Genomic DNA, 18,081 nt, shown 5'->3' on the forward strand with positions numbered 1-18,081 from the left:
AACTCTGTAAGGCAGCAAGAAATATGAACTGAGGATAAAACCTGGAAACAAAAATAACTCTAGCATGTCCTGTCAAAGTCCATCTTCCACTGATCTATGTTCTTTTAAAAAGAACACCCTTAGATTATTAAAAAAATGCCTCAAAAGAAAGTAAATTGTTATTGACACAATCAGAATAAGCTATGAAGAAGCAGCATAATCATATCTCATAATAAACCTTTGAGAGATCTCCACTATCTTGCCTCGCAGTGATTTATACATTGGGTACAGTGAGCAAGACACTTAGGTAATAAATGAGAAGATTGTCTCTCTTTTTGTCTGGATTAAAGTTTGATTGAAGTGGTTGAAACAGATTGGACATAATAGCATTAAATATGATTTACCAGTTCCTTGAAGAGTATTTTCTGCCTGGTTCGGGCATAAGTTACACGAAGTAGAAAGCATCTGCAAGCCTTTCCCTGTGAACCTGCTGTCATATGGATTGATATCTTCATTGTCTTTAGGATCTATCTCTGGCTTTGAAATAAATGCCTTTTCCTCCAGCGCAGATTCCTAGAATGTAAACGTTTAAGATGAAGAATTAATGCCTCAAAAGAAAAGGACTTTGCTGGTGGCAGACTAGTTAACAGTTTAGAGATTACGCTGTTCACACTAAAATATATAAGTGCATATGGACTTCTGTGTGTATAGACCCATGTTGGGGCTGTGTCGCTGATGTAGGAAATAAGGAAGGGACTAGTCTCCATGACTGCTGTGGGCAAATAGCTGTTTATGCTGCAGGGACAGGTTCAGTTTCTCCTGGAGCAGCACAGCTCTTACCCATGGGGGATGGATTAAACACAGTGTCACCAGTTAACAGAGAATGTGGAAAGGGCATGAAAGTTGTGATAAACCAACACATGCTAAAATTTAGTCTTTAGCTGCGGTGCACAGAATCACACAAGACTGATTTCTACTCTACATTCAGAACTGCTGAAGCAGTCTTGTGCTGACCCTGCCTTAAGGCAAATATAAGCTGGGGAACCGTTTCTGCAGGCAGAAATGGAATTGCGGAGGTGATCCTTACCGGAAATGCACACTTTCTGCCTTCTCTTGTAATGGATGTGGAAACAGGTCCATCCATTCTAGCTGAGTTTGCTTGTTCCAGAGGTGATAAAACAGGACCCTGAGCATTCAGCTCTGAAAGGTACAACATTAAATTACAGTGTCTCCAAGGCTGCATTTTTTTTGGCATGAATAACTTCACTGTAGCTTTTTGTTTAGCTTGGTCAAAGAAGGTTTATTTAAAGGCATTCATAGTTTGAGCAACTTAGTTTTGCTCTACGCATTCGTTGTCACACCAACAGAAACTCAAAGGACCAATGACTGTATTTATCCAGTCATCACCTTACCCATCATCCAGTTACACGACAGCAACTGCAAACCCCACTTCCAGAACTGTCTACTCTCTCTCTCTCTCTCTCTCCATCCAGCAATACCTCAGCAATAAAACTTACACCTTTGTTATACTTCCTTCTTGCTAATCCTGAAAAGATCCTGGCTCCAAAACCCACGTTGGAGGCAACCGAGGAACAGATCAACATCAAAAGTTCTCTCTCCTGGGCTAATTAGCTTGACAGTGCTCTTCTGAAAAATCATTTGAACCATTCCAAAGAAAACTTGAGACTTCAGCATTTGCACTAAGTTGTTCACTTTGCCCAAGTGTTCGCAAACCATTCGCTACAGAAGACTTCTTGATCGAGTACCTGTATTTTTGCAATCCTTCATCGTAAGGACCAAGCCTGTGGTTTGGCTGGTGGCACCACACACCTTCTTAGCCACTGTTCCAGATTCATCAGGACCTTGGCCATCAAGGGACTGCTCCAAACCTGGGGACTCCTCTGCCTCTTTCTGATATTGTGCCAGTGTTTTGTGCTCAGCAGAAAAGCTGTGAACAGTTAGATAAGGAATAAATGATTGGAAATTGGATTCATGTTCCCAAGTTAATCATGACAAATCTATTTGAAGTCAATAAAGATACAAATTAAATGCTTCTGGTAGTGCTTGATAGTACCTGCATGGTGCTCACATGCATATATGTTTATAAACCAGCAAATGAGCAGAGCCCAAAGCACTTTCAATCATTTATTTATTTCTCACTTGATATTGTGTTTTATACCATCAGATTTATAATCTCCGTAGAGAAGAATAGAAGGAGACCAGAAAAATCATCAGAACTGAAAAGGCAAAACTAGGGTCTAAAGCTGAACCTGTATGCTTTCTCCATTTCTAATCAGTGATATTGCATCAGATTTCACAGATCTCATTAAATTTTCCACTTTAAATATAGCATTGCAGCTTTCTGGATATTTGGGACAGCAGATATTGATTGTGATAGTGACTTTGTACTTTTGCAGTAAGGAGACTGTTTAGAAAGCATAACACAACACAATTCATATTCACAGACTGTTCCATTAGTGGTACAAGTTCTAAAGTATGCAGTTGAATAAGTTATCTTGTTCAGAAAAAAACACAGTGAACTTCACGTGTGTTCTTCTGTTTCGGTTTTGTTGTTTGGGTTTTTTAACTGCAATAACAGTTTAGAAAGTTAAAACATGTTCTTGAATAGATTAAAATTAATGATACAAGAGTCTCTACAAGCTAAATCCCTATTCAATTTTTAATGTGAAAGCAGCAGGCCTATGGAGTATTCAACAGCACTAATGTGGGCCTCAAAATAATCGTCTTAATTCAGAAAACCAAGACCAATCCCAAACCTTAGCTAAAAGCTTGCCTGTTTATAATAACTACAAGTTCTTGTATTCCTTGCTTCTAGTATTTAACATCCATTAACAAACCCCCAAACCAGCAGCTTTTTCCACACGTTGGTGATTTATTTCCTCAGTTTGCCCTCATTTTTAAAGGTATTTCCCATTCCCTTACATCCCCACTTATTAACCATCTTTCTGGGCAGTATAAAATACGAACACACCTGCACTGGTGGATTGAGGCGCAATTACCACTCTGCACTCTTACATAGGAAAGAGATCCATCACAATCACAGCGCTGTGCAGCAGGCAGAGTCTGGGGGCACGGCAAGTTCCTCCAGGCCCTGTCTGCTCTAGACTGACGCCAATATTCACTGTCCTCCTATGAGCAGGCTTGTCAGCAATAAGAAGTGAAAGCAGAGCCAAGAAACCTTTTAAAGATTTCTGTGACTTGTAATCAATAACACCATGAATTATAGATCAGTTGCATGAAGGGATTTATTTGAAAGCCTTTCCCTGTGGGAACTTAAGTAAATGCACAAACCTCACTTACCAGTCTGCTAAAGGTCTGGGGAACACTGAATGAAAGAGGGGGGCTTTAATTCATATATAGATCTATATTTGGGTTTAACTGCATTTATTTTTTTTCTCTGAAGCAAACTAGATTTTTGTTCATCTGAGCTTTGGAAGGCTGCTGCTCTGAGCAGTGTGGGGACTTGCTGGTTCCCCATCTGCACTGCTCAGTGGAAAGCACACACCCCCACCTTGCACAGAAGGGTGCTTCATCTTTTTAAAGCATGGGAAAATCTGAGCTAAATACACTGTTTCTTACTGATATATTGAAGTGATGTATGTATTCTACCTAAAGAATTTAATAAGGATCTCCAGTTAGGGATCTAGGCAATTTACTTAATATTCCTATTTGTAACAGCATTAACAATAAAAGAGTCTCTGAGGAGCTTACTGGTTTGGATCTTAGATGGTTGGACATACAGAGGAGACAAAAACAGCGAAGCAGTGTGGGTCAGGATGCTAAATAGTGATCTTGATTCATCAACTGCTTGAATACAGAGCTTTTCTGAACTTATCATTATAAAACTCCCTCTTGGGAGCATTTAAAGCCCACACAATTATCTGACACTTAACTACTCCCACCTTCTCCACTGGCTTGGTTCTTATCTTCAGCTATCACTGTGGAAAGAGTTTTACTTACCCCTCATATTTATCTCTTTGTTTATTCTTTAGGTGGACACAGCTCGCTCTGCTCCCTGACAGATCAGACCTTTCTGGATGAGCTGCAGGCTCTGTTGAGGAGGAGGAGTGGTATAACTTTGGGCTAGAAGTAAGTCTCATTGCATTCAGCTTTATTGCTTCTTCTGTTGTTGCGCTACGTGTAAGCTAAGAGGAAAAAGTAATAGATAAGGCTTCACCTGTGTTCCTCAGCTGTAGTGTCAGCTCAGACTTCAGTTATTACCCACTGAAAAAACCCACCGAGACATCTAGTGACTTAACCTCTTGATTCCCAGTCATATTATGCAGCTTTTCCTGGAGTCGTGCTGTTGAATGTTGCATCCTTAAAATTTCTCTTTGCTGCTTTAATAAAAGCTTTCTTTCTTGATGGGCTTCCCTATAGATGTTTTGCAGGTGTTGAATTTCTGCCTATACAAAACAGAAAAACAAAGGAGCATAAGAGAGCTCAGATAACAGAAAAGAGACCTACTAAACATGTGTTTAGTATTTCTTAACATAAGGCAATGCTACCCACAAAATATCCTGAAAACTCAATATCCAGGCTTAGTTCTTTTTTTTGTAAAACATTTTCAGTTTTGTTTTTCACTACAGCTGACTGGGGGTCACCTGTGAAAACCAGTGACTGGTAAGGGCATATTTCACTGCTCAGGAGATGAGAGTCTCAGAGGGGAGACCTTTGGAAAGGAATTATCTTCAGGTCAATTCAAAACTACAGGAAGCTTATGGAATCATAGAATTGTTTTGAGTTGGAAGAGACCTTAAAGATCACCCAGTTCCAACCCCCTGCCATGGGCAGGGACACATCCCACTAGATCAGGGCTCAAAGCCTCATCCAACCTGGCCTTGAATACCTCCAGGGATGGGGCAGCCACCACTGCTCTGGGCCAGGGCCTGTTCCAGGGCTTGTGGTTTTCACTGTTTGCAAAGGAATTCCTTGAAGTAAAGGACAGGCTTGTACTACATAAGAAGTAAGACAGAGATTTTCTGATTACCAATTGTAATTATGAGCCCAGCATTCCTCTCAGCAGCAGGAGAACTGAGTCTATAAAATTAGCTGTCAGATTAATTTAATATATTTCAACATCAGAAGCATAAATCAGTGGAAGCTTACATTATATGACCTCCTTGTTATGACACAAATAGAAAAATCCACAGTAACAGTGGAGTAGCAGGGAAAAAAAAAAAAAGGTGTTTTCTTTTCTCAAAGATTTACAAGCTGCTGACTTTGGCACAAAACCCCCTCAACCGAAGTTAGGAAGCAAAGCGGAATAATGCATGTGAAATTACACCAGTGACTGTTTTAAAAAACAAACCCCACTTGCTTCAGCAGCTCCAGGCACCTCCCACTGTTTATAAGATGAGATCCAGCTCCTCTTGCCGTAGCATTACCTGCTCCTGTTTGAGCTCCGTTAGGATTTTGCACTGCTTTGTGGCCGTGGCAGAGGCTCCCTCACTGTCTTGCAGGCTTTCCAGACATCTGGAGACCAGAGAAGGATGGGAATCACAATCAGATAATTAAATGCCATAAATTTAATGCTCTTCAGAAAACAACACTAGGGATAGGAGCAAAGCTCCTCTGGAAGGAGGTGTAAAAGCAGCAGGAGCTATGGAAGGCTCCGTGGAAAGTGCTGCTAGACTTGCAGGGCACCTCGTGACCTTGGGACCATATTGCCTGGACGTCTCTGAGGCAACTGTCTTCCCTGAGCATTCAGTACCCAGCGCTGACTACTGAGGGACACCTCCCATGGGGGAGGTCATTGGGTCCCCAAGGACACCTCAGTCCAGTCAGCACTGAGGGACACCTTGCACCACGGTGGTCACACTGTTCCCAGGGACCTCGAGCCTAGGCTGAAAAAGGAAGCTCCTCTATGCTTGGAGAGGATAAAACTGTACAGACTCCTCTCCCTCTGCTTTACCAGCACTTACTCCATATGAGAAGGATTTTATATTTGCTCTCTTCCCCAGAGCCGGGACAGTTTTCCTTCCTTTGAGCAGGCAGTGATACCTAATGCTGAGGGACCTGTTCCTGTCAGGCAGTCATATAGCATCCTGCCCGTGTGTCCCCTCCTCACCTTTTCTGGTGGCCCAGCCAGGCCAGCTCAGCCCTGGCTTTCTCCTGGAGAGCTTTTTTGCGGAGCTCAAGCAGGGCAGCCTGGTGTCGAGCTCGCAGCTCTTCTCCCCTGAGACACTGCTCTGCCATGGCCAAGCTGAAACAGCAGAAGGTGCTGGAGCCTCCATAGTGCCGGCCAACTTCGCTCCACTAGGGATAGAGCAGAGCATCGTGTTTATCGGAGAAATGCCATGCAGATGATGAGTTTGACTTATGGGCTAAACAGCCAAAAATACAACCTCAAAAAGCCACCCAGCTGGTACAAGAGCTGGCGTTACCTGGCTGTTGGAGCTGGCCTGTTCGCTGCTCTCTCCAGAGTCCTCCCCTACACAGGTCTCCTCGTGGGGCAGGTTCACTGGCACTGACAACAGATTCAATGTTTGGTGGTCGTGCAGTGGCTCCTGGTACTCTGCTGGCTGGGATACTAGAGAGAATATTTAAAGTCACCATAAGCAAAACGTTTCTCTCTAACAGAGCGAACAACATAGTTCCAAAATTGTTCCTACAATACATGAGTTCGCATCCCTTCCTGAATTCAAGGCGCTTTTGCAGACCTGTGGCAGCCAGGCCTGTGCGCTGCCCTCAGCGGGTGCCTGAGGGAGTCACCCCATGGCAAGGGGTGAACACTAACCTTGCTTTCCACTGAAATCATGGTAAAATCTGCAGAAAGTGCTGCTAGACTCCCTAAATCATGCAAAAAAGAGACCTATAAATAGGGTAAATAATTCCCAACACCCGAATTTATTTCCTGTAGGAGCATCAAGAGTACAAAGAGAGACTGCTATGGTTTAAATATGCATAACGGATATAAGTATCAGGTCAAAATCGCTTAAGGAAAACAGTGAAATTGGCGACTCTGTGTTCCAGCCCCTGGATGCTGTGCCATTTCTCATGGCAGGCTATAAAGTATTGTTTGCCCTGAGCAATACGAACCCCATCCTCCCAGAGGTTCTCTTTCTCCCACTGATTTGGTATCCACTGGGCTGTGATCTCTTTCCATCTTCAACACAGAGTGTTTCAGTGAATATGCCTCTTGATTGCTGGAGATAAGGAAGAAGGGAAATATTTTCTTGTTGCAGTCAGAGAGACTATTTCTATTCCTGGCTTTTATAGCGAAATTCTCTGTGGAGGCTGAATCCTTTTCAGACTATCGTGGTGCTCACTTTTATGCAATACTGGCAGTTTCGCTTGTGAAAAGTGCCTTTCTGGTGATTGTATCCATAAGACTCTAGAAGCAATTCTTAAATCTTTAATCTATACCACTTCAAATGAATATAAAGGTACCCGTGCAATATTCTCACTTATTGCTTATGATGGAAAAGCAAAATGAGGGAAGTTATATTTTTCCCCACAAGTTTCAAGGGTCTTCTACCTTTTAAAAAATTAAAAAATCTCCCACAACATTAGAAAGGTTTTTATACTGTGGTTTGTGCATAAATCTGACTGGAAAAACTGTATTACAGAAATGGATGCTTCTCGGCAGAAAGAAATGGTTGGGCCATAGTCTTAAAGATAATGTGATGACCATGTAAGCTGTTCTGAAATGACTCAAAATGAGCACCCATTTTAGAAACAATGCAGTGCAAATGCTTTATTGCCCCAAGTCATTCGCACAGTCAACCTATGGCTAAACCATCAGAGTGCCTTTTTTTTATCACCTTCTGTACTTGCCAGCTGCATTGTCTCCTTTGGATTGGTGTCCTCTCCTCACTTGCTCTGCATGGTCCAATCTTGGTGCAGAAGGATCACTGCCTTTGGAGTTACTGCACTCCTACAAACACAGGAATTGCCCATAGACCCAGATGAATTATTTGAAAGGTAGAACTCCTAAGCTGCCTTCTCTTATCCTCTTGGGAAAGCTCTTCATTGTAGATAATGCTTTTCATACACCAACAATTCCTAAAGGGTTGGATTAGCTAATGAGCTAGACACTACTTACAGTGAAAAAAACTATGTGGGCGTATGGAAGTAAGGCAGTATAACAGCTCACAAACTGTTGTGTATTTGGAGCTGCTTTCATGGGAGTTAGGGTACTGCGTTCACCCTAAAGGCTTTAAAAAAATCCCAACATACTGAGGACACTTCTGTGTGAGCTGTTCAAACAGGGTGTTCAAACTTACCTCTAGATTGTGCTGAAGCAGGTCGCTCAAAACCCTCTGGCTTTCTTGAACCTCTATCTTTGCTTTCTCCCTCAGCACTAAAAGCTGCTGTTTCTGCTGGAGCTGATGGACCTGCAGGAGAAAATGACCCACTATAAGTGATATTTTTAATCAAGCCACACTGTTCCTCAGAGCTGGGGCCAAAGGACAGCCACACAAGAGAAGGCAGCATGGGTATTGTACGGCCAGCTCCTGATGCCTTTGGAAGGCAGGACAAATTCCTACCTCAGGTGCAGCATAGCAATGCATTCTTGCCCACCAGCACTACCTGTGATTTCCAAACAGCAGATCAAGGCTAGCACCTCTTTTACAGCTACATAGGGTTTATAAACTGGATGCAGAGTCAGCTGATACCAACTGATTGTAACCTAACACACCTGAGTCCAGAGATAGCAAGCACCTTTTTACCTGAGGTAGTGGAGCTTAACTCCCTCTTTTCTTGGTTACTTACTGTACCTTCAGTTTGTGAGCCAGCAGTAGGGAGGTTTGCCTCAAATTGTCCAGATGGCTTCTGTGTTTCTCTTCCAGGTCTGTGTAGCTCTGGTCTCCCTCACCTGCATAAGCTTAGGAAATAAGTGGTAACAATCACTAGTTCTGAATTAAAAAAAACCTGAGCTCCATTTAATAGGTGCCAGCTGAAGAAAGCATCAGAGTTAAGCAGAGAGATGGAGTAGAAGCAGATTCCTTCAGGTTCCAGTTGTTCTGAAAAATACATTTCTACGCTGTCAAAGTCCTTTGGGATTTAAGCATTTGGGAAAGTGTTTTGCCAGTAGGATGGACTTGCTGGGCCACTGCTGAGGCCAGTACGACCTTGTAAGTAATCTAACAGTGTCATGTCTGCTCCTTAGCGTTCTTTCCTGCATTTCAGGCCTGACTGCACTTCTCAAAACATGCCTGAGGGGAAGAAGGTATGTGTACTTTGTTCCTAACTGCATTTTCCTTTTGAATGTTCCCTGGCCCTGTTTTTTGAAGCCTTCCAAATCTGATGTCTGCCTTTATTCCTAGAGTAAGTTCTCTGTATGCATTTACTTCTTCTACCGTATCTGAATAAGAAAAAGATCATTACCTGCATCCTGTTAAGAAATCTGCTAGCATAAAGTCCTGCAAGTACTGGGAATAGGGGGAGAGGCAGGACTCGAGGCTGCCTGTGCAAGGTAGGAAGATAACTGGGGAACAATTGCCATTCAAAGCCTAAAGTTCAGAGCATGGTTTATTGCCACACTTGTCCCCACTGCTCCTTTGCTGCACCAACAGGATAAGACGCACTCGTCATAAAAGGAGAAAAGTTTTCTAACCTGGTCACCTTTTTAGGAACTCTAGCAGCATCGCGGGTGCCCTCTCCATCTTACAGCTTCTTCCTATGCAGGGGTGCAGGCTTGATTTCTCTGTTTTTTCACAGCGGTGGACAAAGCCATGGAAAAAAACCTTTCACTTCTAAGCAGGGAAAACAACTCTTGTTCCAGGTGCACCTATTTCACTGCTGCTTCCTTATTGTCACTCTCCTGCCTGTCTTTTGCAGTACAGGTGATGTAATGTTTACCACTGATACGTTCTTGGCTGCTTCAAGCTTCTCAGATGAATTGCTAAGCTTATGCAAACAGGTTGTGTGTTTACTCTGTGCTGTGCCACTGTCACAGCAACCAGAGTCGTAAATGAAGTGTGGGTCATAAATAGAAATAGGTTTGACTCGGAAACTTGAGATAAAATCTGTATCCCTATCCAGATTGTCTGAATCCAAATTACCCTGTGCCTTAGGTTAAGCCCACAGCATGCAAGGTTTGTTTTTTGCTTTAAATGCTAAAAGATCTTTAGCACAGAAAGATCAGAGATGTGGGCTTCTTTGCGTGCCAGTATGGTTTGGTTTTGTGTGTGTGTGTTAAGCCTGAGGCAGATTTGCTATTAGAATGCTGTGTGTTTACAAACAGCTTGGTTGCAGAGTTCACTTACCTCTAAAGGAGGCTTTTTTTACCCCCCCACCTTTCAGAATAAAAGGACTGGATGAAAATATCATCTTTTATTTCAATAATATATATCTCCTGATTCTGGGGGGGGATGGCTGTTTGAAAAGGCAAAACAGTACTGAATTACCCAGAAATCACACAGCCAATAAAGAGTTCATACTTTTTAAAAGATTTTTGGTTTTACTTCAATCTTTTTAATTTTGAGGACTGATTCAGACTCTTTAATGCTTATAGTTACCAGAGAGGATTATGTGAAATAGCGTATTTAGGAAAATCTTGTGGGTGAAAGAGCTGTTGTTTCTATAGGGAAGTTTTATTTTTACTGGTTTTAAGCAACGTAATAGAAAAAAGACGAATGAACATCTCTTCAATGGGTGCGCAGACAGCTCACCCCTTTCAAAAGCCAGATGAAGATGCCTCCTTCAATACTAACAAATAAGGTCATTTTAGTAAAATTTTTTCAAGTTGATTTTATTCATGCTAAGTTCATAGAATCATAGAATGGTTTGTGTTGGATGGGACCTAAAGATCATCCAGTTACAACCCCCTGCCATGGACAGGGTCACCTTCCACTGGATCAGGCTGCTCAAAGCCTCATCCAAGTTCTCTGAGAAGCTTTGAACACAGATATCTGAGCTATTCTGGCGTACAGTAATCTCTTAGGGTATCATTTAAAACTGGCAAGTCTTTTCAATTTGTGCCTTAAAGTGAACAATGCTATCATTGTTCTGCTTAAAGCCTGACCAATGGGATTGGTCACAAACTGATAAAAGTTTGTTCTGATCTGTTTTCACTGATTTTGAGCATAACTTTCCTAACTGTGCTATTTCCAGATGCATTTCTTGTGATGCAACATCTTGTGTTTAAAAAAAAAAAAACACCATCTGGTTAAACTTCACGTCCTCTTATATTGTGATGAATGGCATTTTACTGCGTGTCCAGATAGCTCCAGTGCACATACACTCTGTCTTCTTAAAAAAACGCTATTTGTTAAATCACTTTCCGCTGCACCTGCAGAATCTCTCTAAAGCCCTGTAGAATCTCTGTGACATGTAATTAAAAAAGCTGGGCTAAAAGTCTCATTTTTCTAATCACTTGAAGCTAGGTAGAAGCACTTACTGCTGCTTAACTTATGGACAGCTTTTTCTCATTCTGCCCATGTCAGCAATCAGTCCAAACCAGTTATTACAGAAACATACTTGCAACTGTAGATGTAAGCCCAACTTTGACTACATTATTTCCTGGAGGTGTATGAAGATGAGGTGTGAAAAGTCCTTAAATGCTTTTGTAGAACAGAGCAACAGGTCCAGAAGGAGTTGACCCATTTGATATCCAGGTCAGGGCAATCCTTCCCATCTCCAAAATTGCCGTGCTTGCTCCATTGCCTTATCAGTTTAGGATGCTTTTCGGGCAAGGGAGGGAATGGATGAAATACCACCCAGGCATTTCAGTACTTTGTTAGCATGCAGGAACTGAGCTGTAGTGACAACAGGGAAACGGTGATACTGAAAAGAGGTTTGCTAACTCCTGGTCACAGGTGGACAGGATGGCTCTTTGGGCCTTCTTCAGCAAGACCTGTGAGCTCAGGAAAATCAATGGGCTTATCTGCATCCTTGAGTACCTCAGAGAATCTGTGTTTCCACGCCTGCTGAATCAGTTTCTTCTCTGTTCTATAAATATGCCTGGTATCCCACTTGTCATTGAAGAGTAGCTGCTTGCTAAACAAGGGGATTAATGTGGCCTATGCTGCCCCTGTCCTCCGCATATTTTGTGTTTATATCTAAATCCTCTAGTGCAGAGGGCTGGCTGGAGTTCAATGTCCAGCCAGATGTTGCAGCACATGGCAATGCCTCACCCTGCTGCTGCCCCTTCCACGTGTGGCATGTTGCATGCAGAGCAGCTCTTGCCGCAACCTGGCAAGAGAGAGCTGGGGCTGAACCCTGAATTTCCATGGAATGTTCCTTCTATCACTCATCGATTATACCGAATTCCCTCAACCCACTACACTTCCAGGATGGATACCAAAGCCCCAGCCTGTATAGCAGAGCAACACCAGAGTCCGCAGAGCAAGAAATGCACACGTGTCCACGTGCTTTGCAGTGGCATTTGACAAGTAACAGCACATTATGGGGTAGAAGCATGGAGAGGGACAAACTCCTGACTACTGGTGCACACGCAGGCTGTAGGATGAGTTATCAGCCAGCTAATAAACAGTGCAAATACAGTTTGTAGGTAGGAAAGAAGCCAGTTCAGAGGGAGAAAACGATTGTCAAAGGAAGTGAGAGCAGTTCCAAAGAGCAATTTTTCTGTTGTCTGCCATAGAGTCAAGCACATTACATCGTGCTTCAACACTGCCGTATTGCAGACTACGTTAGAGATATTTGATGGAGGTCACCGAAGGTAGAAGTTTTGTAAAATGCAAAAGACAGTGTAGGATTTTGAAACGAAACATGAGAAGCCGTATTATCTCAGAACTATCAGTCTGGGACAATTAGCTGAAACCATGCTGTTACACTTCTTGGCCGATTCCACTGATTTAATCAGTTCTCTTTCTGCTACAAGCGAGAAAGCAGCTCCCTCTAGCGATAAGAGAAAATATGTCAATCAGCAGTCGAGGGGAAAGACGTTACCTACGATATCTTTTCTTTGTAATCCAGGTTAAAATTCTGTGCTTTAAGAATAACGAAGAGCTTCCAATTAGCTTTCCCAATGCAAATGACTTTAAACCAGTAGCCACGCTTCTGCTTCAACATTTAGAAAAATACTTTTTTAACAATTAATTTCAGCTTAACCCTTGTTAACCCTCAAATATAAAAAAGGGAAACACAAGTCTTGCTCGACAAAATGATTTTTCTGGCTCGTCTAGTTCAATGTGGCTCACAGTTCAACCACAAGACTGTAGGAAGGGGCACAGGGAAAATAGCGGTTTTAATCACCTAGTTCCCTTATTCGGTAGCAATGCAGAAACTTGAGCACTGCAGGCTGTATTCAAAGCGTGTGCTGCAGTACCAAGGAAAGTACAACTTATCTTCCCAGCTCTGTGGAAGAGACCTGGTGGGAATGATGGAAAGGCTTTCTATAGTGGTGTGTCTGAGATTAGCAGAGTGTGCGAACTGCTTCCTCATCAGGTTATGCTGAGTTTTGTGCGTAAAACTGAGTAGAGATGCGTATAAGAGCTATGTGAAATACTTTCCAATGACGCCTGTGGAGATGGTTTGTTGTTCATCACAGCATGTGCTTAAAGTATTCACCATTCTGGATTTTTGTATTGGCTGTGTTTAAAAAGAAAATTCAACACTTTGGTTCACTATCTTACCCCAAGCAGTAAATGGTTACAAATACTTTGTGAATATCTGCTTCCTATCTTGTGCTTTATTGTCTCTGAAAATGAAATTTGTTATTTTGGCAGCTATATCTAGCACAGAAAATGTTTATGTCTTGGGCAAGCAATTAGTAGTATTTGAAGGTAAATATTGATGTGTTGCAGCAGTTGTGTAATTGCACATCATTATGCTGCATCCGCACGGTGACTTCTGTGTTCTGTGAAAGCAAACAGGATCAACTGCTGGTGTGATGCATTATAGCAAACAATGCAGCCTTGCGTCTGAACGCCCTTTTCCTGATAAGAGTGGTGGACGGATTCACTTGTGACCCATATTTCAAACCCACATTGTCTTCAGAATGACAGTTCTGTGCCTCATCTGCAGCAACATGGCCCAGAGTGGAACTGCTGGCTTGCAGTCAAACCCTGGGCTTGAGCACACTCAAAGCTGTCAGCTCTTCAAATGTTTGGAGAAGGTAAAGGTTCCTCCTGCCATAGACACGGGGCAGCAGTTCCTATTGTCGCCATGGTGAATAGCGGATGGCAGGGTCTTTTTGCCAAATAGCTTCCAGAACTGGAGCCCTTAGTTATTAATGTTAAATAAATACGATGTCTTTTGCTTACGGTAAACACTTCAGACAACAGACTTACAGTCCAATCATGTAAAATGCCCTCCTAGTCCCTGAGGGGAGGGGAGAAGCATAGCAAACAATGCTGGCTCCTCCACCGCCTCAAAATCCAATATTACATATAAAATTTTGTGGGGAAAACAATGAAGAATCCTTAATAAGAGCAAAGGCTTTTTGTAAGTACCCTCTTTGAGGAAAGGTTATCTGATCTTGTTCTTTTGTCTCAGAAAAAGCCCTTAAAACAATGCACCATCTGCTACTGTTTGGTGGAAGCAGGCAGAGATCTTTTCAGACAGAGTGGCCTGCAAGCTACTGTTTGCTGTTTAACCCTTTCAGCCACAAAGTCTCCCTTCTTTCCATGCAAACATTTGTTTTGAGCAGAGTGGTGATGATCTGCACCTCACCCTCACCTCACCTGCAGGATCCCTGAGCTGATCTCTCCATCCAGCCTGCACCCTTTGTTAACCCCTGTAAGTGTTCTGTGCCTTGGTGTCTCTCGCTATACGAGTAGGATAATATCCCTCACTTATCTAATGTGGTAATGATGAAGAATTAATTGCAAAGCTCCTTGCGACCCGTAGTTGAAGCTGCAAGCTGAAGCTGTCTCTGATCTGAGTGGGGTTTGTTCCATCAGGGCCATCCGTAGCTGTTGCTGTGTAACAGCACAGGAGCAACCTGAGGTGCCGCTGCACTGAATTCACACCTGTGAGACTCTACAGCACTGCACTGAAAAGGAAAAGCTTTTCTATGGCATTTTCTACTGGGGTGTATCTGTTAAACGGGACATGAAGGTTGAGGGGATGGTTTTCCATATAGACATTCTTCACCTTTGAAACTGGAGCGTGAACCAGCTATTGGAATCCCCCCATCGCCCCAGAAGACCTAGGGTGGTTAGAACTATTAGCAAGAATTCCCTTGCAATGAAGGGCTGTTCTTTTTTTTGCAACAGCATAAAAAGCACCGGGGTGGGAACTGAGTAACCGCTGTGCTCTGATGCTTTGGGGAATGCCACCTTACCGAAGTCAAAGCGGTGGTGGATCTTGGCTCCAGGGCTGGAGGTGGCAGAGGGCTGAAGCCTGAGGCTGCCCGGTGTCCGCAGGCTCTCTCTGGGAGACCGAATGGCAATTTCCTCTCGGTTCTGAACTTTCAAAGTGGTCTCACACTGGTGGTGGTTTCTCTGAGCTGTGAGATCTCTCTGCAGGCTGAGTCAAGGTAACAACAACAATTACTCTGAGAGTTTTTCAGATCGTGCATGTTTATAAGCAATCTTTTGAACTAAAAAAAATGGTTATTTCATTTTAACAAAGCTATCACTTTTTGAATTGTGTTAAATGGAAACAAGAGACACACTGAAAAGTCATACCTGCCAAGGTACAAAATCCCATTTCTTGTACCTTGTTGCTGTCAAGAACGCTAACAGTGCTCCTCTTGACCTACTCTAAATACTGGTCTGAAAGAGCTGGATATTTTGCGACCTAGTGGCAAACAAACAACAACCTTGCAGCTTTGAAGCTTAATTTATGAGGACTACGTTGTACAATCTGTGCCATTGTTAGGACTTAGTTGCACAATGTAGCTCTGAACCTTGGCAAAGCTTTCTGAAATCGTTTTAGAAACAAGAAGTGCCAAAGCGCTGCTCTCTGTTCCTGCATTTCTGGGACATGTGTTGAGCATGGCTAAGATTTGCCGTATATACTTCAATATTTCAAACCAATGTTGGCATCAGATCCTGTGATCCTGATGAACATCTCGGCTAACTGGTTTTACTTCATTTTGATCTGTAACTGTCTGAGCTTAACTAAAAAGATTAGGAAGAAAGGTGTGAAAATGGGCATTTATTGATGAAGCCTCAGCTGAAACACATGCAGGGACACTGAGACGTGATGAAACAGTGACAGATGTTTTCTTTTTTATACAGAAAAATGAATGTGAATTTTTTTCTAGTCGGCAATCAGCTTAGGGAAATCTCATTTCATTTTTCTCATTAATAAGCTTTTCTTTGTTTTTCATGACCCAGAAAGTACTAAAACGATTAGGACAGCTCCCACTAACGCATCTTGGATGTAGTCTTCAGAAACTGGGAGCAAAAGTGGATGAGAGAGAAAGAGAAGAGGTAACAGGGATTTCCTGAAAAGCAGTTCTAATACTTGTTGGACAAATGCACTGAGTATTGTCTGTGCATGTGTGTTGTGTTAGTTTCTTAGTGAATGCCACTGTTTCCTTTGCCTACTTCTCTTTCAAAAGACTGATGTCAAGGTCCAGATCCAATCCTGCCCGTTTCCTGGGAAGGCTATTTTCAACATCAGTGGAAATGGATGCAGGTTTTACAGAAAGTACTGAGATCGCACAGGAGTGGCCATCAGCCCCTTTCCTCTAGACACAACCAGTTCTGCAGTGGGCATGAACCATCACAATTCTCAGATGAGACTCTTTGGATTTGCAACGGCTAAAGAGAAAGTATTATTGGGTCCGCAGTAGGAGGCAGAGCTGTGAGCTAACAGCTCAGCACATCAGGGCTCTGCCTGGCGGCTGCTTGCTCTGCCCCCTCACCAGTGAGGCTGCCCAGCTCATTGAGCTTATGGCAAAGCGTTTGGATGTTTTTGACTCTCGGGAGATGCTGAATGTAGGAGAAAGCCACTTCTGAAGGTAACTGGATCAAAATAAGGATGAAATTGCATCCACATTTTCTGGCAGTTTGGGTAATTCCCATCAGTGAGTCATTTGCATTAGCAACAAATCTCTGCCAGCCGCCCCTGTGGACGGCAGAGCAGCCGTGCATGAAATGAGAACATTTCTGATGGAAAGAGGCACCTGCGGGATTTCTTGCATGAACATGATTCACTGTTTTCACAGCTCTAATTAAAGATGTAAACATAGAACTGTGCTGTCAAAACTGGCTGTGGGTAAGATCATGGTTAAGAGCGCTGGTTTGGTAACATGGGATGTTTTGTATTTGTGGATGAGGCTGACAAAGAGTCTGCTTTTAGCAGGTGGCTTTGTTTAGGTGAACTCCTGAAGAGAATATTTGTTGCAGCCAAGTGCGGACTCATAACTCGGTATCACCGATAGCAACAGTGGAAATCAAAGCACAGACCCAGTTCAGGAGCTTTTACTCTCACATTTTCTGTCCTAGCTCTGGCTACATTGGTGATGAGCTACACCGGCACAGATTTACCAAGGGCTGAGAACACAGTGATGTTCCCGCCTGTTAGCGGAGTCCTGTTAGTTTTTGTATGCTAGTCAAGAGACTGGCTTCCTTCACTCCTTCCAGAATTCTTCCCTATGGAGTTCATGGACTCACAGTGTGGAAGTGTCTGAAGCAGGAGAACAATATAGCAATGCTTTCCACTTCTAATCTCTAAATACAGTGATATTTTATCTGCAAGTACCTCTCCTCATCTTTTGAAACAGCACTTGCAACAGGGGGATGATTTATTGTTTGAGAGGTTTTATTGGTGGGGGTTTTTTTCTCTCTTGCTCTTTGAAGGCTTTGACTCCACTGCTCCAACACACCGGAGCTTTGCTTTCTCAGTAATTACATTGTTCAGGAAATCACTGCAATCTGTCTTATTTCTACTCTGTCTGATGCTTGCCCATTACAGCGGAGGGGCTATTCCCATTGGGGCCAACAGGATTCCACACCTACCTTCCATTATAGTGAATTAGAGTTGCATATAAACATATACGCATCAAGACAAGAGTAATGGACCCCATCGTTTCCTTCAGCCTGGCGGCTGCACTCTCTAAGGTGCAGTGCATCTGCAGTTCTGAGTCCCTTCACTGCATGCTCCAAGTGCCGAGTGCTCATGTTTCATACATTTGCCATCATCTGTGACAGAACAGCTCCATAATCCTTGCAACTGATCTCTCTGAGCAGAAATCAGCAGAGCCTTGGTGAATGT

The 18,081-nt window shown here is 42.9% G+C and overlaps 1 protein-coding gene across 6 annotated transcripts in view; it reads right to left on the reverse strand.

Moving 5' to 3' along the window:
* Positions 1-18,081, reverse strand: part of CCDC187 (coiled-coil domain containing 187) — a 33,963-nt gene that overhangs the window by 7,249 nt on the left and 8,633 nt on the right. For all 6 annotated transcript variants that reach the window (XR_008453031.1, XR_008453032.1, XM_054084521.1 and 3 more), the window contains exons 7-19: positions 15,197-15,381; positions 8,724-8,830; positions 8,229-8,339; positions 7,767-7,879; positions 7,042-7,148; positions 6,387-6,532; positions 6,071-6,258; positions 5,388-5,475; positions 4,239-4,406; positions 3,961-4,145; positions 1,746-1,927; positions 1,067-1,179; positions 384-552 (exon numbers count right to left, since the gene is read on the reverse strand). Coding sequence is in view for 4 of the 6 variants with exons in the window: in XM_054084521.1 (XP_053940496.1) it covers positions 384-552; positions 1,067-1,179; positions 1,746-1,927; positions 3,961-4,145; positions 4,239-4,406; positions 5,388-5,475; positions 6,071-6,258; positions 6,387-6,532; positions 7,042-7,148; positions 7,767-7,879; positions 8,229-8,339; positions 8,724-8,830; positions 15,197-15,381 (1,862 nt within the window). In the remaining 2 variants the exon portion in view is untranslated. The remainder of the gene's footprint in view (positions 1-383; positions 553-1,066; positions 1,180-1,745; positions 1,928-3,960; positions 4,146-4,238; positions 4,407-5,387; positions 5,476-6,070; positions 6,259-6,386; positions 6,533-7,041; positions 7,149-7,766; positions 7,880-8,228; positions 8,340-8,723; positions 8,831-15,196; positions 15,382-18,081) is intronic.

The sequence above is a fragment of the Cuculus canorus genome, chromosome 19, assembly GCF_017976375.1.
Source record: "Cuculus canorus isolate bCucCan1 chromosome 19, bCucCan1.pri, whole genome shotgun sequence".
NCBI classification, from domain to species: Eukaryota; Metazoa; Chordata; class Aves; order Cuculiformes; family Cuculidae; genus Cuculus; species Cuculus canorus.